Source organism: Carcharodon carcharias, chromosome 10 (assembly GCF_017639515.1).
Source record: "Carcharodon carcharias isolate sCarCar2 chromosome 10, sCarCar2.pri, whole genome shotgun sequence".
NCBI lineage: Eukaryota > Metazoa > Chordata > Chondrichthyes > Lamniformes > Lamnidae > Carcharodon > Carcharodon carcharias.
In genome coordinates, this window is record NC_054476.1 from 56,814,437 (window position 1) to 56,839,563 (window position 25,127).

Sequence of the window (25,127 nt, forward strand, 5' to 3'; positions counted from 1 at the left end):
AAACTTGTAGGATTTGTTATGTGATGTCACAATGGGCAAAGGAAATCACTTGTGCTAGTGATAATATTGGTGAAATCTGTCAACATCAGTAATTACTGACAATATTGGTCATTGTAAGGTCACTGTGTTCTTTCTCATATATTAAAACAACTGCAAGAATCAACCAAATCAATAACAGATGCATGGGAACACCACCAGCTGCATGCTCCTCTCTAAGCCACACACCATCCTGACTTAGAACTATACTGCTGTTCCTTCACTGTCGCTAGGTCAAAATCCTGGAACTCTTTCCCTAACGGCACTGTGGATGTACCTACACCACAGGGACTGCAGCTGTTCAATAAAGGCAGCTTACCACCACCTTCTCAACGGCAATTAGGAATGGGCAACAAATGCTGGCCCAGTCAGCGACGCTCACATCCCATTAATGAATAATTTTAAAAATATATAGATAACAGAGGAGTAATTCTGCTATCCCAGTGAGGACTTGCACTTGTACAAAGGTGGGTGAGAGAATCAAGGCTATAATCATGGGATTATCCTGTACATATTCCAGTTCTGATTAGATTCAAAATAAACACTGAAATTTTAATGGAACCATTTCATACTGGATTTGAGGTGGACAGGACTTCTGTCAGCAAGTGATGGCACCACAGACATGTGCATTTGTCCTCCCGATAGAGAGATCTTCAGAATTGTAAATGTATGCAAAATAGATTCCATGACTTCTGGCCTTGGGGAACTTTTGGAGACAATGTTGGCAACTGAAACCTTTGGTGTATCATCTCTTAGGATCTAACTGGTACTATCAGGTTTGCGCTTCTGAACAAGTAAGGAACTAGAATCAGTCTATATGATACTATCCTCTCTGGGACAGCACATATGGTCTTTTTAGCAAGCTCCTTCCAGTTCTTGCTTCTGTTAGTGTTAGGACACAGCACCAAACAGCCCAGGCAACTGCAGTAACGGCACAATCTGGTAAAGATTCCTCCTGGGTCTGAAACCCTCAGACGAGAATTACCTTAGTATCAAAGGGTTCCTGATACCATTGTGCAGCCAAACACTACTGACACCCCTGGTCCTTGGGTAGCACCTCAGCACAGTACCAGGATAGTTATAGTAACAGCACAGAGGCGTGGAGCAGGGCTAGGCACAGCAGTGAATTGAAGCACTTGTTATAAATATAAGTGCACATGGTAAAACCACTTTGTGATATGAAGTTCAGTGTTGTGAGATATGTCTGCTTGAGGGAGCAGGGTGGTCTGCATTTTGGTGGAAGGGTACCTCCAAGTTAGTTTTCTTCACTTTTGGTGTAGCCTCAACAACTACGCTTCTCATTTCCTTTTTATCGTGAACCTGTTCAGCTCGCATCATGAAGACATATAGGAATAACCATGGTGAACAACATGGTAAGTGTTGCATGGCCGAAGAGTGGGAAGAAAAAAAATTCCCTGCTGAATGTAGCTTGCAGAATCTCCAGAAAACACATTTTTTTCTAACTGTTCCATTTAAAGCTGATGTTTCATACATTTGTGGAAATCAAGCACATCCTGGTTTAAGTCTTATAGATTCCTTTTTTCTGCAGGCTTAATTTAAGTCAGGTGGCATTCTAGTGAAATGGACAGAATTTGGGGTGCTACACTTTTGACCTTCATTTTTCTCTCATGTGCATACACGCACCACTTTGGAGGTGGATACATCTTCTGCCAGCAGCCAGTTCCACTGAAATTTAATAAGCATATTTGGAACATTTCTCTAAACTAGAACTAAACAACTCTTGCCCCGATAAGATCACAAAACCTCAGGCTCTATGTTTCTGGTCCTTCCCTCCATGCTCTAGTCAGTAAAGGTAAAGCCTGGTGTGGCACCAAAAGATCCCAGGTTTAATTCCCATTTTGTAATGAATTAGCTGATTTAACTGGGGTTGCAGTCACTATGCTATAATTCAGCTTTTTGTGTATATATTCTATAAATATATATATATATAGTATGAGTGTGTGTGTGTCTCTCTGTCTATGTATAAGTAAATGCAGGGCGTAGAGGGTATTGGGCTCAGCTATAAGGATTGTCCTCCCCTGGTCTGAGTTCCATTATAGCTGGTCTTCCCCAGATCGAATATCACAGCGGGCACATGGAACAATTCCTACTGTGAAGACAGTGCCCACCAGTGGACAGGAGGAAATATTAGCAGAGTGTCAGTGTGAATGTGGCTGCAGCATTTGAAGGAGTGCAAACAGAGTTAAGAGGAAACAAGAGTCCTGAAAACTGATGGTGATGCAGACATGTAGGCCTTAGTAGAAACTGAGGACCCCACAGGTAAATCAGCAGGTGCCAAACTGAGGGCTTCTACAAGGCCTTCCTCCTCTGTTAGGAATCCAGTCCTATTACTGCCTCCTGCAGGGATGTATTGCCACATTCAGACATTGCAAGCAGGAGGGGACCAAATAGCAGCTAAGGGAAGAGGGAGGGGGGAACTCCTGGCCCGTGAAATGAGGTGGGCCTCACCCTGCAAATTTTCTGCCTAGATGCCATCCAATTTCAGATTGACATGTGGGTGAGGGAACAGAAAATAGCTGGCGTGTGTTGAATGATTTCCCAGTAAAACCTTCAGGAGAGGAGAGGAAAAATGTGGGTAAATATAAAAACTCAAGAATAATACTGTTGTTATGTTCCATTAGATACTGGAGTATAGATTATTTGAGAAATTATATATATATTGGATCATGTAATTAAGGTAAGAGATTTTAGACCTGGAAATGAGAAATAATCCCACTGTCATCCAGCATCAGCAGCAAACACTGCATAGCAAAATATTATGAGACAGGAATGTAACAAAGTTCCGCTGCAGTACTGCAAAAACATTGTGTACACTCTTAGCAGTGTATTACTTTCAATTTTTATAACACTGCCCTCCGATTGGGAGCAACTTAAGTGTGAAAACTTACAGCCAGATTTGTACTGCTGTCTCACGTTCAATGGAAATGGATTAGCAACTTCTCAAACTCATTCACTTATTATCCTTTCAAACAAAAATTTTAACCTCTGTTTGAACCTGGATCCCGGATGTAAAAGGAGACTCAAAAAATATGACTTGAAGTGAGGAAACTTTCTTCGTATTGACGCCGAATGATTTGCTAACATTTGCAAACAGATGCAATTCTATCCTAATTCTAATTGGTTAGGCACAGTCCTCATGCCTGATGTTAATTTTAAGTCAGAATCATGTCAAAATAATCTTTGGAAGGACATATTTTGGAATCTAATTCTCTTACTGCTAAATCTGTGTATTAGTACCGATGCCTCTTTCCATGAGTTTATTCCTATCAGCGGGGTGTGGCTTCTGGTTGTGAGTTACATGCCAATATTGTATTAATACCTATTACTTAGGGGTCCACAATCAGTGCTGTATGATATGTGCAAGACTAGAGCTCCTGCATGGGCGGCTGTTGACCTGTGGTAGTATGATATGGGTGCCTGTTGGCTGTGAATACATATATGTTTCATACATATATTTGTTGACTGTGGACCTTACGTCAATTCTAATGTGTGCATGTGAACTTGTTCGTTGGGTCAAACTGTATGAGCAGCTTTTGGATGATGTACTTATGAGAGTTCTATATGACTGCCTGTTGGATGTGGATCCATTGTTAATTATTATAAGCGTGCCAGTTAAGATACATTGACTATGGACGCTATGGCTAGGATCTTCGGCTCGGCAAGCTGGGGTGGGGCCTGCTCGCCGATGCGAAAAATGATGCGCATTCCTGAAAGCACGCAGGCCCTGACTCAGCCTACTCCCCCCGCCCACACAGGGAGCACTCATTGTCCGGGTGTGTGTCACACTGGATGGACCTTAATTGGTCCGCCTGCATAAAATGGCGGCACGTAGCCGATCATGGGTGGTGATTGGCTGTGCACCCGCCTGCTGCCGCCCAACCTCCCTGATGGGGAGAAAATTCTCCCCTACGTTAGCATGATAGGTATATGAATATTTACCTCAATAATGTTTGTCTGTTGGATGCAGACATTGTGCTAATATTGTGTGGGTATCTGTAGCAGTGGACTTTGGGCAGGAGTTTCAAAGGCTGATGGAGTAAGGCTGGAGGTGGGCGGGGCTTGGAAATTCGCATTGTTGGCCGCCATGCCGGTTTACCTACACTATACCATTCTTGAGCCATTTTTGCGAAGGTCGAGTCAGGGGCAGGTGGTCTACCTTCTGGTAAGTGGTGGGTAGCCAACTAAGGCAATTAATTTCCTGTTCAAACTAGTGTTTTCTAATTGGCAGGTGAGACCCCACACTGCGGCCAAAACATGGCCTGTGAGAGGTGGCAGCCTCCAAGCAGGAGCCTGGGACAGGGATATCATTTCGTCCAACTAGGGATCCCCTCCTTCCACCAGAGATGGCTGTTGGACCAAAGCAGTTATTGCTGGCTGTCCAGTGGAGGGGTTTTCATATTAAATTCATCCTCCAGCTGCAGGAGGTCACCCTCCATCTAAGTTGCAGGCCCCTGGCCACTAATTGACCAGCTTTCCACAAATCTTGTTGGATGGCAACTCCCGACAAGTTGCAGGTCAGGGTCTACGTTTGATCCTGATGTTGGGGTTCCCACCCCAAATAGAAAGTCCAGCTCTTGTGTCAGTAATGTACGGTGTCTGTTGAATGTGATCTTGTGACAGTAATATATGGGTGCCTGTTGGCTATGAGAAGATTTACACTACATAAATACACTAAGATTTATGTTCACTTAAAAAGCACAATCAAAAATAAATCTAGAATAGGAGGACCATTATTATTTGCAAGTACCAAAACATTTACTTTCCCCTATTTTACATTTTGTGTAAGTCTTAAACAGCAGAATTTGTATATTAGTGCAGCAATAATTAATAAGATTCCTTAACCATATTAACGACATTATTGCTAGAAATTACTGCTGCAGATATTATGGGACAAATGTTTATAATTTGAATTATATTCCATATTTTAGCAGAGTTGCAACCCATTTATTTTACAGTCTCCAGTAAAAGTGCAGGCAAAGGAACATTACATGATCACAGTCAGAATTTGTCCATTAATATTGCCTACAGCAGTTTCTCAGCTTATCTGTATAAGTCAGGATCTGGCTGCGGGATTATCATTCTGCCATTCTACTAATATTTAGCAAATTACATTTATACTGTGTTCACTTGGCTTCAGGTTTTGGCAACAATGCTCCACAACATCCACTACTATAGCTACATACATATATACATATATGTATATTTCTATATGTATATAGTGTGCATATTAATACTTCATGCCAACTACAAGACTGAAAGCCATGCAGATCCTGAATAGAAGTTTTCTTTAGAAACAATAGGAGTAAAATCCACAAAACAATCAATAATTGTTATTAATTCTGTAAAAGAGACCCCACCCTTCCATTTATACATGTTTAATTTATCCGTCTTATTGTCCAATCGCAAAGCAAACTGCAGTGAAATTTTATTGACTGGAATCGATCCTCTCCTGTCTTCGTTTCATGATTTCTTCTAGCTCTGTATCACCTCGATGTTTCTAAGAATTAGAATATAAAAAGGGGAGAATAAAGCTACCAATTTATCTCTTTTTTAACCACAATTATTGTTGTGTGAAATTATATAGCCTAGAAATTATATGGCATTGAGACGATACAGTATTGGTTTAGTAATTCTGCACACTGAGCCACCAGAAACCTTTGCAGAGTCACGTGTCCCCATCAGCTCTAGGTCCATCTGAATTAGTCTGATAACTAGTGATAGCGCAGTTGAGGAGCAAAAGAGAGTTGAAAGCAGTTCTTCTGCTTTGATTGAAATACTGTAATCAGATAGAGACCAGCAGAGTCTATGGATGGAAACACTACTATTAGGGATTTCCTTTCCAAATAATTGGATGTGAGCTAGCCCATGTAATACCCTAAAGTTTGTGTGTGAGCAGCTGAAACCTTTAATGGGATTATTGACTGGTAAACGTTGTTAGAAATCCATTATATGGATCACTAAAACACTTAATTTTGATTTCAATCTGTAAGTTATTCCAGGTGTCCGTTATTCTATATATAAACTACGTGAATTATTCAAGTACAATGTGATATAAGGATAGTATCAAATTGAAAGAGAAAACATACAAAGTGGCAAAGATTAGTGGTAAGCCAGAGGATTGGGAATGTTTTAAAAGCCAATAAAAGATGACCAAAAAATAATAAAGAGGGAGAAAATAAATGTTGAGGGTAAACTAGGAAGACATATAAAAACAGACAGTAAGAGCTTCTTTAAATATATAAAAAGGAAGAGAGCGGCCGAAGTAAACATAGGCCCCTTTGAGAATGAGGCTGGAGAAATAATAATGGGGAACCAGGAAATGGCAGAGGAGCTGAATAAAAACTTTGCATCGGTCTTCACAGTAGAAGACACTAATAGCATTCCAAAATACTAAATAAGGGGTAAAAGGTGGGAGAATGGCGGGGTTGTGGGGGGGATTGAAATAAATACAATAACTGTCACTAGAGAAAAAGTACTAGGGAAACTAATGGGGCTAAAGGCCGATACATCCCCTGGACCTGATGTGTTGCATCCTAGGATATTAAAGGAAACAGATGCAGAGATAATGGGTGCACTGGTAGTAATCTTCCAAGAATCTTTAGATTCTGGAAAAGTCCCAGAGGATTGGAAAACCACCAATGTAACACCTTATTCAAAAAGGGAGGGGGACAAAAAACAGGTAACTATAGGCCAGTTAGCTTAACATCTGTCTTTGGGAAAATGTTAGAGTCTATTATTAAGGATATAACAGCAGAGCATTTAGAAATACATAACATAATCAAGCAGAGTCAGCATAGCTCCATGAAAGAGAAATCATGTCTGACAAATCTATTAGAGTTCTTTGAGGTGGTAACAAGCAGGATAGGTAAAGGGGAAACAGTAGATGTAATAAATTTGGATTTCCAAAAGGCATTCGATAACGTACTGCACTTAAAACTACTTAATAAGGTAAGAGCCCATGGTGTTGGTGTATTTTGGAATGGAAAGAGGATTGGCTAACTAATAGAAAACAGACAGTTGGGATAAGGGGGGCATTTTCAGGATGGCAACCTGTAACTAGTGGAGTGCCACAGGGATCAGTGCTGGAGCCACAATTATTTACAAGATATATAAATGACCTGGGTGAGGGAAATAAATGTACTTTAGCTAAGTTTGTGGGTGACACAAAAATAGGTGGGAAGACATGTGGTGAGGATGACACATATAGAGGGAAATAGGTTAAGCGAGTGGGCAAAAACTTGGCAGATGGAATATGATTTGGGAAAATGTGAGGTTATGCACTTTGGCAGGAAGAATAGAGGAGCTAAATGTTATTCAAATGGAGAAGGACTGCAAAAAGCTGCAGCACGGAGGGATTTGGGGGTCCTTGTGCATGAATCACAAAAAGCTAACATACAAGTTTACCAGGTAATGGGGAAGGCAAATGGGATGTTGGCCTTTATTTGAAAGGGAATTGAGTGCAAAAGTAGGGAAGTCTTGCTAAAACTATACAAGGCACTAGTTAGACCACACTTGGAATACTGTGAACAGTTTTCATCCCCTTATCTAAGGAAAGATATACAGGTATTAGAGGTAGTCCAGAGAATGTTAACTAGGTTGATCCCATGTATGGAGGGATTTTCTTATGAGGAGAGGTTGAGTCGGTTGGGCCTGTACTCATTGGATTTAAGAATGAGAGGCAACCCTATTGAAACATGTAAGATTCTTAGGGGCTTGACAGGTAGATGCTGAGAGGTTATTTCCCCTTGTGGGAGAGTCTAGCACCAGAGGGCATAATCTTAGATTAAGGGGTCGCCCATTTAAGACAGAGATGAGGAGGAATTTCTTCTCTCAGAGGGTAGTGAATCTGTGGAATTCTCTACCATAGAGGCTGGGTTGTAAAGTGTATTCAAGGCTGAGACAGATAGATTTTTAATCAGTCAGGGAATCAAGGGTTATGGGGAAAAGGCAGGAAAGTGGAGTTGAAGATTTTTGGTCTTATGGGTTGAAGTACACTTTGCCTCCTTTAAACGCACTAACCAATATTTAAATGGGTACCTCCAGCACCAAGAGGACTGATGCCAGAAAGTATGTCCCAGGCAAAAACAAGGTGCAATGCAGCAGGTCATCATTTCATTTTCAGAAATGCTTCCACCCAGTACCTCCACAAATCTGGCAGAAAGGTGGAAGAAAATTCTGCCTTGTATATCTTTTGCTGTATGTCAGCTGGGTCACAAAAGATATAAAAAGAAATGGCATTAGTAGAAAGTGTCATATTATTACTTACATCTAGCTCTACCTTCTGTACTTGGATTAGACTGTACACACGAGCGCCTTCCTCTCCACACACCATCTTCAGTTCTTCTTTATTAAGGGAAAATATCTGTGCTCCTGTCAATATGCCCAGGCCACCCACTGTCCTGTTAAAAACAGTTCAGAATAAAGAGATCTGTATACTTCCCGTACAGTGAAAAATCTGGGTCTACAGTTCAAAGCACACCAAGACTAGAAATGAGTCAGGGAGAACGATGGCTATATTGTGCCATGTTTCATTACGTTATTTCACATTACGTCTATCATGTATCATGCCATGTCATGGTACATTACACCGTATTACATTACAAAAGTACTGATGGCATAAAATTTATTTTCCAGGGGTTGGGGGGGCGCAGTGGTGTGAAATATCTGGGGATATTCTCTTCCCAAAATGTTTTGATTTTGACAACTTATTGCTGCATCTGCATGCAATTTAGAATCTACTGCAATTTGACCATTCCAGACAAAAATATTTTCTTCTGAAATAGTGACACATATTTAAATAAAGTAGATACAACTGCACAATTTCTAATTCTAATTTATTTCATTGGAACTCAAAGTCCAAATATTTCAGCTAATTTGTGAACTGAAACCAACCATGATCCTACAATCATAAAGCAAAGGATAGGATTTTGGGTTTTGGTTGCAACCCAGACATCAGGGTCAACTTGGGAGTCACAACCCCTCAGTGTATGGGAAACAGTCAACAGGCTGTGATCTACCCCAATTTGGCCCATTAGTGGCCTGAGGGCAGGCTTACTGGGCTCATGAAGCTGGAGGGCCAGTAGGAGACCTCCTCTCAGCTATAAACAAGCTACAATCTGCAGTTCGAATAAGAGAGAAAGAGGGCACCTTCATCCTGAGGAACTGTCTTTCCAAATTTTAAACTTTTAAATTTAAAAAGCCAAAGCAAATGGGTCACCATTGTGGATTACGAGCCCCTCCACAGGAAACTGCGATGCACTTGCATCCAGGCAGACGGGGGAAGGCCTCATAACCTTTCTGGACCAGTCTGTTGTTGGGAGGCAACCTCCAGACTGCTGGCCTCGCCCTCAACACTCTGGGGGGATTCACAGGCTGGCTGGTAAATCCAAGTTTTGTTTTATTCATTCATGGGATGCGGGGGTCACTGGCTAGGCCAACACTTATTGTCCATCCCTAATTGCCCTTGAGAAGGTGGTGGTGAGCAGCCTTCTTGAACTGCTGCAGTCCCTGTGGTGTAGGAACATCCACGGTACTGTTAGGGAGGGAGTTCCAGGATTTTGACCCAGCGACAGTGAAGGAACAGCAATATAGTTCTAAGTCAGGATGATGTGCGGCTTGGAGGGAACCTGCAGGTGGTGGTGTTCCCATGCAGCTGCTGCCCTTGTCCTTCTAGGTGGCGGAGGTCACAGGTTTGGAAGGTGCTGTCGAAGAAGTCTTGGTGAGTTGCTGTAGTGCATCTTATAGATGGTGCACACTGCTGTGTTGGTCATGGAGGGAGTGAATGTTTAAGGTGGTGGGTGGGATGCGTATCAAACGACCTGTTTTGTCCTGGATCGTGTTGAGCTTCTTGAGTGTTGTTGGAGCTGCACTCATCCAGGCAAGTGGAGGGTATTCCATAACACTCCCGACTTGTGCCTTGTAGATGGCGGGCAGGCTTTGGGGAGTCAGGAAGTGAGTTATTTGCTGCAGAATTCCCAGCCTCTGACCTGCTCTTGTAGCCATAGTATTTATATGGCCGGTCCAATTCAGTTTCTGGTCAATGATAACCCCCAGGATATTGAGAGTGAGGGATTCAGCAATGGTAATGCCATTGAATGTCAAGGGGAGATGGTTGGATTCTCCCTTGTTGGAGATGGTCATTGCCTGGCACTTGTGTGGCACGAATGCTACTTGCCAAATCAATTCAAGCCTGAAAATTGCCCAGGTCTTGCTGCATATGAACATGGACTCTTCAGTATCTGAGGAATAACGAATCCCTACTTCTGACCTTATGATGGAGGGAAAGTCATTGATGAAACAATGCAGTGGTTGAGCTGAGGATACTACCCTGAGGAACTCCTGCAGCGATGTCCTGTGACGGAATTGGCCTCTGACAATAGGCCTTAATAGGTCATTTAATTCCCTTAATTGGCACTGCCAACCTTCATTTTGCCTCTCGGAAAGTGACCAGTGAGCGTGATGGTAAACTGCCTACACTTCCTCGCCTCCATACTTGACCCACACCTTCCAACTGATTAAACTCAAATATTACTTTATGTTTCTGTTTTCTGTCTAAGAACGATAAAACAGGCGGCTAGAAATTACCATCCATGTTTAACACTTGTGTATGGTACCCTCTGCCACCCACTTCATATAAATGGATTAATGCCTCTGTTAAAAATGTGGACAGTGGAACATCGTATAAACAGTAAGCATTTGTGCTTTTTGATTTAATCAAAAAGGTTTATACTGGAAATATACAATGCACTCATTAGAAAAAAGCTAAATGCCCAATAATATAATTTTTTCAAGAATAGGCACAAGGACCTGGATTTTGTTTTCCCAGGTGGCCCTGACTGATTGTTTTCAGTCTAGGATTTGTAGATTATTATTCGCTTATTTACCAATGTCACTTCTCTTATTTCCTCATGGAAGCTGACCACATGGATGGTGCCAACACACTCTATGCTTGGTGGGGCTGATGTGTGTGTGGAGGTTAATGCAGTAGGATGGATTAGTTGGTCTTCTCCTGTCCACTTTGCATGTTTGTATGTTATGTTCGAGCCTGTGCAGCATTACTTACGATTTGCTGAAGCTTTTTGCCTCCAACCAGGATTTGACATCATCTGCGCTGGATTCATAACTTAGCGGTATTTGAATTGATGATTGCTTTGGGACCATGAAATTGCGTGAGGGCGGTTTTGTTTTGTTAGTGGTAATTAAATGTAAGAGCTCATCATTCACTTCATCCATCTGCGTCATTATATCTGTTTCAAAACAATGAAACCAACACAATTCTGTTTTTTAAATTGCTTTTCAAGCAGCAATTGCTTTTCATACATGTACTCCTAAATCTCTTTAAACTGCCACAACTCCTGGCTTCCTGAGGAACAGAGTGAATAGGTGCTAAGGGGATCAAGTGGGGGAATGGGATCAACTGGATTATTCTACAGAGAGCCAGCATGGACTCGATGAGTCAAATGGCTTCCTTTGGTGCTATTATGTCTCTATGGCCTGCATTTTCCGGCCCTCATGCTGGTGGGATCTTCCAGTCCCACCGATATGAACAGTGCCTCGCCAGCCCCACCACGAGGGGACCCACAGGGGTGGGGAGTGAGGCGGCTGGAAAATTCCAGCCTATGATTTAAAACCTATAATCGATATAGTAATGAGTCCTGACAGCGGTAGCACATATATCTTTAAACCACTGCTCCCAATGTGTATTTGGTTTATTAAATTTAGACAGCTAAACAGAACATTGCCATTTTTGCTTCACTCATTAATGGTCTCATGTGACTTATTGATGAAGTGCTACAGACTGACATCATGCCAAAGACCAAGACACTCAAAATCATTGAAAAGCAAAGGATTGTTTTTGAGACCATGGTGACATAAAGCCTCATTATCTTTTCTCAATGGATCTCCCTTGGGAGTCAACCACCTCCTGTAGTTGAATCTTTCAGCCCAGAGAAACACTAGTTTCCTGGCCATTTTTTTCACCCCCTTTCTGCCTTTGGCACTATCTCTTTCCTAGAGTACAATCTCATGAGCATTGGTGATACCTGCACAAGTGACCATTCTTTAAATATGATCCCTGACAGTGAGTGTTGGTAGATAATTCAACTACAGGGAGCATCACACCTGAACAGTGCACAGATAGGATAGAAACATGTAGGGGCAGGGTACAAGTGCAGATTGAGTATAAGAACAGAAGAGTAACGGGGAGGATAGTACAGCAACATGGCAGAGGTGTCGTAATGTTGACAAAAATGATTAGATATTAAAATGAGTGAGCAAAATAATTGAAAATTAGATTTTTTAACTTTGCATTTCGAGTAGAGAACCTTGAACCCTGGTAGGACATTTTAGAAATTCAGACCAGTGCAGCACATAATTTTGCAACCATTAAGTTAAAGGTGCACACAAATTTTACATAGGTGCTTGCAGTGGATAAATTTCCCCGTCAGATGCATAAAGTCATGAAATGATACCTTTGCTGTCCATTTTGTATGTTAACAATTTCCAGATAGCTTTAGCAAGAAGCTTAGAAGGAATACAGGAATAGGAGTGAATCATTCAGCTCTTTGAGCCTGTTTTGCTATTCAGTCAGGTTGTAGCTAATCTGCACCTCAATTTCATTTACCCATCCTTACTCTATGTTCATTAGTATCCTTACCAAATATAGCTGTCCTTCTCAATCATCACTGTCTTAACTGATCTAGCATCCATAGCCTCCTGGGAGTAGTAGATTTCTATTATTCTTAGTGTAAAAGAATGCTTGCTGGTTTCACTCCTGATTTGGCTCTAACTTTAGCATTATAACCACTCGTTCTGGATTCCCTCACCAGAGGAAGTAGTTTCTCAGCACCTACCCCATCAAATCCTTTTCCACTTTGTTTAGATGATCCCTCATTATTTTAGAAGTCAAGCTTGTGCAGCCTGTCCTCATAATTTAACCTTTTAAGCCCTGTATAATTCTGGTAAATCTGCCCTACATTCTTTCCAAGACCAATATTACCATTCTGCCCAGAAGTGAATGCAGCATTCTAGATTAAGTCTGACCAAGGCACCATATATAATTTAATCCTAATATCTTTTCCTTTGTAATCCTGCCCCCTTAAGATAAAGACCAACATTCCATTAGCATTTTTGATTGCTTTTTTCTACCAGTCTACTAGCTTTTAGCGATTTGTGTACATAGACACCCAAATCCTTTTGCTCCTCCACAGTTTCTAGTTAAGAAAATACTCTGATTTGTCTTTCTTGTAGCAAAGAGGATTGACTCACATTTCCACATATTGAATTCCATTTGCCACAGTCATGTCCTTTCACTTAATCTAAATGACTAAAAAAATAAAGAGGGAGAAAGTTGAGTATGAGAGAAAGCTAGCTGCTAATATAAAAAACAGCTAGGAAGAGTTTCGACAAGTATTTAAATAGGAAAAGAGTAACTATAGCTAGTGTTGGTCCTGGCCAATCTGGAATTGATAATGGAAAACAAGGAAATGGCGGAGGCGCTGAGCAGTATTTTGTGTCTGTCTTCACTGTAAGGGACTTAGAAAACTTTCCAAAGATGCTTGAGCAAGAATTTTCCCACCAACGAGCGGGGGCAGGGCCCACTCTCCGACGTAAAATGACACGAAATGACATCAGACGGAATTCCCAACGTCATCCCCTGCCATTTGATTTTCAGATCGGTGGAGGTGCAGCTGAGTCAGCTGTGCACCTGCTGACCTGTCAACGGCCTATTGAGGCCATTCAAAAAGCAATTAAAGCAATTAGTGGACCTGCCCGTCAAACCTTAAGGTTGGTGGGCAGGTCGGGAGTGCTGGCAGCCACCTGATAAAGCATGAAACCTCATTCACGGGCGGGATGAGGTTTCACGACTGAATTAAAAAGTTAAGATTAACTTTTACTTTAATGTCCATATCCCAACTCTTGTGACAATGTCACATAGGGGATATGGATGGTTAATGAAATTTTCGAAAGATAAACTTTTTTCCTTTGGGAACCGATCTCCCTGAGGCAGCATTTAGTCTCAGGGAGATTGGAGCACTCCTTCGCACGAAAGAGCGCACTTCCACATTTGCCATTCCCCACCCCCTGCCTGCACAGGGAGCGCATAGCGCTTCCATGCGGACGTCACGCTGGGCGGGCCTTAGTTGGCCCGCCCACGAAAAATGGCGGCATACCCCCCCCCCGCCCACGCCCGCTCCCGCACTTCCACCCCAACGGGGGGAAAATTTTGCCCTTGAAAATCAAAAGGTGAACAGGAGGGAGGAACTTAAAACAATCACCATCACTAGGGAAAAGGTGCCTGGAAAACTATTAAACCTAAAGGCTGACAAGTCCCCAGGACCAGATGACCTGCATCCTAGAGTCTTAAAGAAGTAGCTGCAAGGATAGTGGAGGCACTGGTTATAATCTTTCAACATTCCTTAGATTCTGGAAGGGAGTGGATTGAAAATAGTTAATGTAATGTAATGTTCAAGAAAGGGGGGGAGAAAGAAAGCAGGAAACTACAAGCCAGTTAACCTAACACCATAGAGAAAGTGCTAGAATCCATTATTTAAGATTATTATAGCAGGATACTCAGAAAACCATAATGTGATTAGGCAGGGTCAACATGGCTTCGTGAAAGGGAAATTGTGTTTAACTAAATTATTAGAGCTTTTTGAGAAAGTAAGAAGCAAGGTGGATAAAGGGTAACCTGCAGATGTGGCGCACTTAGATTTCCGAAAGGCAGTTAATAAGGTGCCATATCAAAAGTTACTACACAAAGTAGGAGCACGTGGTGTAGGGGGGTAACATTAGCATAAATAAAGGATTGGTTAGCCAAGAGGAAGCAGAGAGTAGGGATAAATGGGTCTTTTTCAGGATGGCAAGCTGTAACTAGTAGAGTGCCATAGGGACCAGTGCTGGGGCCTCAACTACTTACAATCTACATCAATGATTTAGATGAACGGACCGAATCTGTGGTAACTAAATTTGCCAGTGACAAATAGATAGGTAGCAAAGTAATTTGTCACGAGGAGGCAGAGTGTCTGCAAAGGGACATAGATAGATTAAGTGAGTGGGCAAAAAATTGGCAGATGGAGTACAACATGGGAAAATGTAAACGTGTCCACTTTGGCAGGAAGAATTTAAAAGCAGTATACTATTTAAATGGAGAGAGATTGCGGAACTCAGTGATACAGAGGGATCTGGGTGCCCTGGTACATGAACCACAAAGGTCACGTGGTCACATCAATGTCCTGTACAGCCACAGGTATAGCAAGTGATTAGGAAGGTAAACGGAATGTTGGCATTTATTGCAAGGGGAATGGAATGTAAATGTGGGGAAATTTTACTGAGGCTGTACAGGGCATTGATGTGACCACATCTGGAATACTGTGTACAGTTTTGGCCTTCTTATTTGAAAAAGGATGTAATTGCATTAACAGTACAGAGAAGGTTCACTCAACTGGTTCCTGGGATGAAGGGTTTATGCTAGGAAGAAAGGTTGAACAGGTTGGGCCTATACCCATTGGAGTTTTGAAGAATGAGAGGTGATCATATTGAAACATATAAGATCCTGAGGAGACCTGATAGGGTAGATACTGGGAGGATGTTTCCACTGGTGGGTGAGATTAGAATCAGGCAACACAGTTTATGAATAAGAGGTCTCCCTCTTAAGACTGAGATGGAGAGAAATATTTTCTCTCAGAGGTTGTTAGTCTGTGGAATTCCCTTCCCCAGAAATTCAATGGGTAAGTTCAAGGCAGAGTTAGATTTTTGATAGGCAAGGGAGTCAAAGGTTATGAGAGGCAGACACAAAAGTGCAGTTGAGATCACAGCCAGATCAGCCATCATCTTATAGAATGGTAGAGCAGGCTTGAAGGGCTGAATTGCCTACTCCTGATCCCAAGTCCTCTGTTCCTATGTTAATCTATGCATGCCTTGTGTGATTTTCTGCTCCCAGTTTACTGTTCCTTTTTAGTGGCAACACAATAGCTATTCTAATAGTGTTGTATTATATTTATCAAGACTTACTTCTGGGAGGTAATTAAGCGCTCAGCCTCAAATTATTATTTAAGCACATGATAGTCTTTTGTTGCAAATGGGCCCTAAACTCAGACAGGCTTTCTTATCTCAATGCTGTGGCTGTGAATGAATCTGTTAAAGTAATCAGGTTAAAAGTAAATCTCACAGGTGGAATAGCCACAGTGGATTCAAGCGAAAAAAGGACCCTCTTTTGTTATTTAACCACATGGCTTATCATGAAACAACCATCTTGGCATCCAAACCATTTTCCCCATTTACTGGCAGTGGACCAATTATGTATTGTTTGCTTATTCAGATGGGAGTTGACAAAGTAGAAAAAGCAGCACACACCCAGAACATCAGCCTTGTTACATTCAACAATCACTAAGGTTGTAGGCAAAGTAGGTTTCTCTGTGAAAAGGGAACTAATAAGTAGAGCTTCCTCTTTAATAATAAATGCGGTAAGCTGTTTCACGATAGTTATATTAGGACATGGTTTTCCTATAAATTTAGACTTTGATTGATCCATTTTCGTTTACTTACGGTCCTTATCCCTTGAGTAGGGCCTGTTTGGTAGTCCCGGTAGCTCATAGCTTCCATGTCTCGCGTGACTAGGGCCAGTAAAGGATCCAGGTGGAATGTAACCTGAGATATTTGGTCCTGTCCCTCTTGGACTCAAGTCTCCTTTGTACCGTTGACCACTCTAAAAAAAAATAATTGTTGATGAATTACTAATTTCTTATAATAAGTTACCTGGAGCATTTTGCCATGAGATGAGGTAGCAGAATAACAGGTTGCCAAATACAGGATTTTCCTGTGCCATCACAATGCATGAGGAAAGCGTGAAACAAAGGGTATCAGGTCCTCCAGACTCGATTCTCCCAAATTCCCTTTATAATTTGTTCTATCGTGGATTCCACCTCCCAAACAAATCTTATATGAAAAGTGACAGATAGGACAAGCTAAACCCCAACTAAATTTAGCACTCCACAAATAATAGTCCACAACAAAATCAGTAGGCACATACTCATTAGGCAATTGCCATGACACATCTTAATGCTATCACTAATCTCTGGGAGAGTTGCTAGAGCAGGTATTTAGGCAAAGTGCCTTATCCTTGAAAATCTCTGTACTTTTTAGAGAGTACTAAGGAGAAATATAAAATGTATTACTCTTTGAAATTTCTCACTGACCCCTTAAATAAACCAAATGAAGCTAATAATCCATTTAACATTACAGTTTTCATTATTGATCAAGATGACTGGTGTAGAAGGCAATCTACAGATCACAGCAGCTAGATAACAATGAACAGCATTAAATATGTTCAACCTGCAAGTTTTGACCTTGTGCAGTTCACTTACCTGGCTGTAAGGGCGATCAGACTGGCTAGGGATAGCATCTAAATTTACGACACTCAGCATGTTAAATGGGACATAGCCAACCTCTCCAAATTTGCTCTTCAGCTTCCACCACTGCTTATTATCTTCTACCACCTGCAGGGAGAGCATAAGGAGTTTAGATTGTTAGAGAATTTGGAATAGCCAGAGTTTCTTGTTGACTGGTCCTGTGTTTAACCTGGTGAATTTCCCTAGAATCTACATGTTTAGGTGGGCTGCTGCATGTATGTGGGAACTCTCTGTTCTGGAAGCTGGGAAAACTCCAGCAAGGGGTCAACATCCAGCAGCTTATAGGGACGGACAGCTATTACAGGTAGAAAGAACTGTAGTTGGTTTTGATGAGAGGGCAGCACTCTAATGATCCGGGCATCTTAACTGATGGTTCCTCCATTGATTCAATTTGCTGGATTTGTTAATGAAATAAAAATTATCAAAATTCATAAACATGTCTGAATAATTTTCTTTTTTCTTTTTTTTTACAACTTTACAACTGCACTGAGGTAGCTCCATGCCTCAGGGAGATTTCTGCGCTCTTTCGCATAAATGCGCCAAAGAGTGCAGATCCCAATTCTCCCTCCTCCCCTCCGCCCGCACAGGTAGCACTGAGCGCTACCGGGCACACGTCATGCTGGGTGGGCCTTAATTGGTCCGCCCGCGTAAAATGACGATCGACTCCACGCCCGCTCCCAATCGGTCCACCCGATGGGGAGAAAATTCTCTCCACGAGAATACTGTTGTCCTTTAAATTCATTGTTGAATAGTTGGCAGTGTGAAATATCCTTGTCAGGCTTTTAACAGTGCTAAGAGTGTGAGGGTGAGATGAAGCCTATAAATATTAGCATGTAACAAGGCTGGCTCATGGAGATTGTTGGTATACGAAAATGGGGTTGTGGTAATTTGAGCAGTATCTGAGGCTAACGGTGCAGTTGGCAGAATATAGCATTTGAAGATGTATTTATTGACCTTGACTACTAATGTGAGATCATTGAACTTCTTGTGGTACTGCACCTATTTTCTCAGGGCTTGAGTCCTGGTGGTGACCCTCATGGCTATCTGCTAGCACTGTCTTTTGAGCATGTTTCTGGAAGGCCTCCTGGATTTGTGTGGATACAAGACCTCTTGTACTTTCCACCTCCCCCACCAAGGCCTCCAGTACAGCTTCCAAAAACCATGGAGCCCACACTCTTCCATGATGTGCCATTATTTACTGTTTCCCAGGTTAGATTCAGTTCCTGCATGGATACTAATGCCTGCTCCAGTGTGATGCCATCATCAAACACATCGTTTCCTCTCCTCTCCTTTTAGAATTCTGAAGGGACCATTCAATCTGAAATACCCTGGTCCACTCCTCTATCACTCTCAACACCCTGTCTCCTTCTCATGGCACCTTTCCATGTAAGCATAGGAATGTTACACCAGGCCTTTTACTTCCTGTCTCTCTGTTCAAGACCCAAAACATTCCTTCCAGGTGAAGCAACAATTTACACATGCTTCTTTCAAATTAGTATATTGTATTCGCTGCCCACAATGCAGTCTCCTCTACAGTGGGGGGCAGCGAGTTTGTGGAGCACCTCCGTTCAGCCTGCCAGCTTGACCCTGAGGGGCCAGTCATTTTAATTCTCTACCTTGCTGTCCATCTTTGGCCTACTGCTATGTTCCAGTGAAGCTCAACGTAATCTTGAGGAACAGCACCTCATTTTTTGATTTGGCACTACACGGCCTTCTGGACTCAACATTGGGCAGAATTTTTCAGTTGGCATGCGAGGGCGGGCCCAATACGGTGACGCATAAAATGAAATGTGATGATGTAGGGCGTGCATCCCGGCGTCATTGCGCAGTCCCACAGTATTTCGTTCAGGGTGAGCATGCCGGAGTCAGCTGCGCGCCCGCCATATGTAAACGGCCTATTAAGGCCATTACAAAAGCAATTCGTGTAATTGTTAACGCCGCCCATCAAACTTCAAAGTTGGCGGGCAGGCGAAAAGGCCAAGCAGCCTTCGCATTTTTCAGAAAACCTCATTCATGAGCAGGATGAGGTTTCCTAAAGCTTTTATTACATAAATAAAAAAATTTCCCAAAATATAAAAACATGCCCCATCTCATGTGACACAGTCAAATGAGGGGGCATGTTTAAGTAACCTTTAAAATCATTTATTTAATTAAGTTAATATCAATTTAATCTCTCTGAGGCAGCTCCGTGCCTCAAAGAGATTGAATTACTCTTTCGCACACATGCGCTGAGTGCTACTGGTTGCATCTTACGCCGAATGGGCCTTAATTGGCTCGCCCTCATAAAATGGCTCCGTGCCCACTCCCGCCGAGCCCGCCCAGCATATGAAAATTCTGCCATTGAGTTCAATAATTTCAGACCATAATCTCTAACATCTCCACCCCCATTTTGTCTCCTTTTCTTTGCTGGTTTCAGTCTTCTCCTTGTTTTTCCAGTTTTTGTTTCTGAATGGGAACTGTTCATTATTCTTGAGGAGTAACAATAACAACTATTTATATTTTATAGTATTTTTATTGTAATAAAATGTCCAAAGGTTTTTGACGGGAGCATCATAAAACAAAATTTTGACACTAAGCCACATAAGGGATATCAGGAGTAGGCCATACGGACCCTCAAGCCTGTTCCGCCATTGAATAAGATCATGGCTGAACCTCTATATTGATTCCACTTTCTTACTCTGTCCTCATACTGCCTGAATCCCCTCGTGCCTAAAAATTTATCAATCTCAGTCTTGAATATATGCAATGTTTGATAATCCACAACTCTGGGGCAGAAAATTCCAAAGATTGACAACCTAAGGAATGAATTCCTTCTTATCTCAGCCCTCAATACCTGATCCGTTATTCTGAGAATATGACTCCTAGTTTTAGTCTCCACAGCCAGGGAAAATGGCCCCTCAGCAATTACTCTGTCAAGACATCTCAGAATTCTTCGTGTCAATGAGATCACCTAATTCTTTTAAACTCCAGTGTTAATGATATGTTAATTGCATTATTAAAGTTAAGGATATACAGGTGAAGGGCATTGATTCAGTATTTTGAGCACATATAAAAAGAGACTTGCAGTGTTTCTGTAGTGTAGTGGGGATTATGGTCACCTTATTCATGAAAAGAACCCAATTCCAATCTGGCCAGCAACATTATCAAAACTTAATCATTTCTGGGGTTCACCCCTGGAAATGACATTTGGATTCGATTTTTGCAAGTTTCCCATCAAAAATTTTGATCTTTTGTTTCAATGTCCCACCGAGGGCTGTCACCCCCGCATTTATTGATTTTTAATTTATTGAGTTTTGTGTTTCTAAAATGAGGCTATAAAAAGAGACTTTGTTCTTTTAAGGGGCTGTTAACTTGTTAATTTGTTTATTAGTTAATTTATTTATTTGGTATACTCAAAAGAACATAAAGGGAGCTTTATGGAGGGCTTGTGGCACATTGGGTAACGTCCCTACCTCTGAGCCAGAAGCTCCATTTTAAGACACAATCCAGGACTTAATACCAAGAAAGGTGCATTCATAGCGCAGCCAAACAGGTTGAGTATCAACTTGTAAAATCTTCCAATATATGCCAGTGGCAGGTGGTAAGAGTGGGAGAGATTCCTGATCAGCCCCCATGTGATGGACAGAATGTTAGAGCCTCTACTATCACTCTCCGCAGCTCCAGACTACAATCTGCATGCAAAAATGCATGTTGTCACAGCAACATGGAATCTCTGAGTGAACTATGAAGAGACTTATGGAGGTCTTGAGGCACAGTGAGTAGTGGCCCTTCCTCTGAGCCAGAAGCTCTGGGTTTGAGTCCCACCCATGACTTGATGGCCAAGCAAGGTGCATTGATAATGTGGCCAAACAGGTTGAGTATCGACCTCACTATGACTTTCCCACTCAACTTAGAGTGACTATTGAGGTTTCTATCTGCTTCCCCTCAGTGATGCCGCTGATGTGTGTATGATCAGACATGGATTTGCCATATTTGGTGGTGGCAGGGGTGTGCGGTGGAGAGCACTGTACATGGGAGTCCTCCCTTTTTCCATCGGGGACTTGGCATGGAGGGTGTTGGTTGCAGCAGTTCCACGCAATAGGAGGTTAAGATGGTTCACAGACTCCTAGGCCACCTGTATTTTCAGTGGCATTGGGGAGTCCGTGTTCCTATGTTTATATAGAGTGCCAGAGGTTGCAGCCCCTTTATAGCTATTTGAAGGGGCTGCTCCTCAAATTTCGTTGCACTTCAGCCCCACGCTTCTGATCTTTGGTCGCTCAGTGAAGCAGGGGGCGAGGAGGGAGGAGGCCCTCCTTCTAAGCCTGCTCCTGGGCCTGGCCAAGGTGGTCATTAACCGATCTGGCAGTGGGTCATCCAGTCTGACTGCCTGCCCCTCTTCCACAGCTATGTTCGCGGCCGAATGACTCTGGAGAGAGAGCACATGGTGTCCACTGGTATGCTTGAGGCCTTCCGTGACCGGTGGGCACCATGGGGGCTGGAGTGCATCATCAGCTCCAGGAACACTACTTTTAATTTGATCTATTAAGGTTCCGTTTAAATGTTTGACTTAGTTAAATTTCCCCATTGTGACTTTCAGTTTATTTCTCATTCATTTATGTTTCTTTCAAAAGAGTATATAAAAGGGACTTTGCCCCTTTAAGGGAATGTTAACTTGTTAATTTATTTATTAGTTAATTTATTTATTTTGTATACTCAAAAGAACATAAAGAGAGTCTTATGGAGGTCTTGTGGCACAGTGGGTAACGTCCCTATCTCTGAGCCAGAAGCTCCAGGTTCAATTCCCTCCCCAGGACTTGATGGCCAAGGAAGGTGCATTCAAAATAGATTGATTGTTAAGCTGCAAATCCTTTCAACGTGGTAGGCAGTAAGGGTGTGAGAGACTCCTGGTCTGCCATGCTCGGTATGGTTTGGTGCTCCCTCAAGCTAGTGACCTGTTTCAGGAAAGGACAAGCTATGGAAAACAGATATACAGAGAGACCTATGGAGGTCTCATGGCACATTGGGTAGTGTCCATGCCTCTGAACCAGAAGCTCTGGGTTTGTGTCCCACACCAGGACTTGATGGCCAAGGAAGGTGCGTTCATAATGTGGCCAAAAAGGTTGAGAAATCAAGTTGTAAATTCTTTCAACACATGCCAATGTCAGGCAGTAAGAGTAGGAGAGGTTCCTGGTCAGCCATGTAATGGGAAGAACATTGGAGCCTCTACCATCATTATCCATAGCTCCAGATAAAAGTGCATGTTGCCGCAACAACTCAGACCTCCTGAGTGAAATGTAACACACCACCAGCCAGAAATAAAAAAAGTCATAAAGAGAGAGTTTGGAGGGGCAGGTCAGAGGACTGCCTCACTGGTTTGCTCTTGGCCCTGCCAAGGTGGCCATTAAGCGGTCCAGGCAGCGGGGAGGTTGCTGAATACATCTTCACCTACCCCAAAATTACATTTTAATTTGATAAGTTTCCTTTGAAGTTATTTGTTTTAGTTACAGTAATATTATTGTATCCTTTTCTAAAGGGTTGATCATTTATTTATTTGTTTTAAAAAAAGAGCATAAAGAGAATCTTCTGGGACACTGGGTGCTGGTTAGGGAGGAGAAAGACTTTGCATTCTGTAAGTAAGTCTAGTATTAAGTAAAAGATTGGCATCTGATTTCCTATTTCACCATCTGATTTCAGAATGAGTCTACTCAATCAACATCCTGGGTGTTACCATTGACAGAAACTGAACTGGACCAGCAATATAAACACTGTGACTACAAAAGCAGGTCAGAGGCTGAGAATTCTGTGGCAAGTAACTCATCTCCTGATTCCCCAAAGCCTGCCCACAATCTACAAGACACAAGTCAGGAGTGTAATGCAATACTCCCCATTTGCCTGGAAGAGTGCAGCTCCAATAACACTCAAGATGCTCAGCACCATCCAGGATAAATCATCCCACTTAATTGGCATCACATCCACTACGTTAAACATTCATTCTCTCCACTGCCAACACACAGTGGCAGCAATGGGTACCAAATACAAAATGCACTGTAGCTGCTCGCCAAGACTCCTACAGGTTTTCCCTTTGTCTAGGACAAAGAAAAGTACAGCACAGGAACAGGCCCTTCAGCCCTCCAAGCCTGCGCTGATCATATTGCCCGTCAACTAAAACATTTTGCATTTCCGGGGTCCATATCCCTCTATTCCCATCTTATTTATGTATTTGTCAAGCTGTCTCTTAAACACCACTATCGTACCTGCTTCCACCACCTCCTCTGGCAGCGAATTCCAGACACTCACTACCCTCTGCGTAAAAAACTTGCCCCGCATATCTCCTCAATAGTTTTCTCCTCTCACCTTAAATCTATGTCCCCCAGTAATTGACTCTTCCACCCTGGGAAAAAGCTTCTGACTATCTACTCTGTCCATGCCACTCATAATTTTGTAAACTTCTATCAAGTCACCCCTCAATCTCCGTCGCTCTAGTGAGAACAATCCGAGTTTCTCCAACCTCTCCTCATAGCTAGTAACCTCCAGACCAGGCAGCATCCTGGTAAACCTCCTCTGCACCCTCTCCAATGCCTCCATATTCTTCTGGTAATGTGGCGACCAGAACTGCACGCAATATTCCAAGTGTGGCCTAACCAAGGTTCTATACAGCTGCAGCATGACTTCCCAGCTTTTATACTCAATACCCCTGCCAATGAAGGCAAGCATGCCATATACCTCCCTGATTACCTTATCCACCTGCATTGCCACTTTCAGTGACCTGTGGACCTATACACCCAGATCCCTCTGCCCGTCAATGCACTTAAGGGTTATGCCATTTACTGTATAATACCTGCCTATATTAGACCTTCCAAAATGTATTACCTCACATTTGTCTGGATTAAACTCCATCTGCCATTTCTCCACCCAAGTCTCCAACCGATCTATATCCTGTTGTATCCTTTGACAATCCTCTTCACTATCTGCAACTCCTCCAACCTTAATGTCGTCTGCAAACTTACTAATTAGCCCAGTTACGTTTTCCTCCAAATCATTTATATATACTACAAACAGTAAAGGTCCCAGCACTGATCCCTGCGGAACTCCACAAGTCACAGCTCTCCATTCAGAAAAGCACCCTTCTACTGCTACCCTCTGTCTTCTATGACCAAACCAATTCTGTATCCATCTTCAAAAACAGAATTACCTGGAAAAACTCAGCAGGTCTGGCAGCATCGGCGGAGAAGAAAAGAGTTGACGTTTCAAGTCCTCATGACCCTTTGACAGAACTAGGTGAATCCCAGGAAGGGTTGAAATATAAGCTGTTTTAAGGTTGGGGGGGAGAAGTGGAGGGGAGTGGTGTGGTTATAGGCAAAAGCAGTGATAGAAGCAGATCATCAAAAGATGTCACAGACGGCAGAACAAAAGAACACATAGGTGTCGAAGTTGGTGATATTATCTAAACGAATGTGCAATTAAGAATGGATGGTAGGGCACTCAAGGTATAGTTCTAGTGGGGGTGGGGGGAGCATAAAAGATTTAAAAATATTTAAAAATAATGGAAATAGGAGGGAAAAAGAAAAATCTATACAATTTATTGGAAAAAAACAAAAGGAAGGGGGAAGAAACAGAAGGGGGGTGGGGATGGAGGAGGGAGGTCAAGACCTAAAGTTGTTGAATTCAATATTCAGTCCAGAA

At 42.3% G+C, this 25,127-nt stretch overlaps 1 protein-coding gene across 5 annotated transcripts in view; it reads right to left on the bottom strand.

The window, feature by feature from the left end:
* Positions 1 to 4,979: 4,979 nt before the first annotated feature.
* eps8l2 (EPS8 like 2) overlaps positions 4,980 to 25,127 on the bottom strand; it is a 196,187-nt gene continuing 176,039 nt past the window's right edge. For all 5 annotated transcript variants that reach the window (XM_041198265.1, XM_041198268.1, XM_041198267.1 and 2 more), the window contains 5 exons: positions 17,421 to 17,552; positions 16,603 to 16,762; positions 11,120 to 11,303; positions 8,324 to 8,456; positions 4,980 to 5,554 (listed from right to left, as the gene is read on the bottom strand). In XM_041198265.1, the coding sequence (XP_041054199.1) occupies positions 5,483 to 5,554; positions 8,324 to 8,456; positions 11,120 to 11,303; positions 16,603 to 16,762; positions 17,421 to 17,552 (681 nt within the window). In that variant the 3' untranslated portion in view covers positions 4,980 to 5,482. The remainder of the gene's footprint in view (positions 5,555 to 8,323; positions 8,457 to 11,119; positions 11,304 to 16,602; positions 16,763 to 17,420; positions 17,553 to 25,127) is intronic.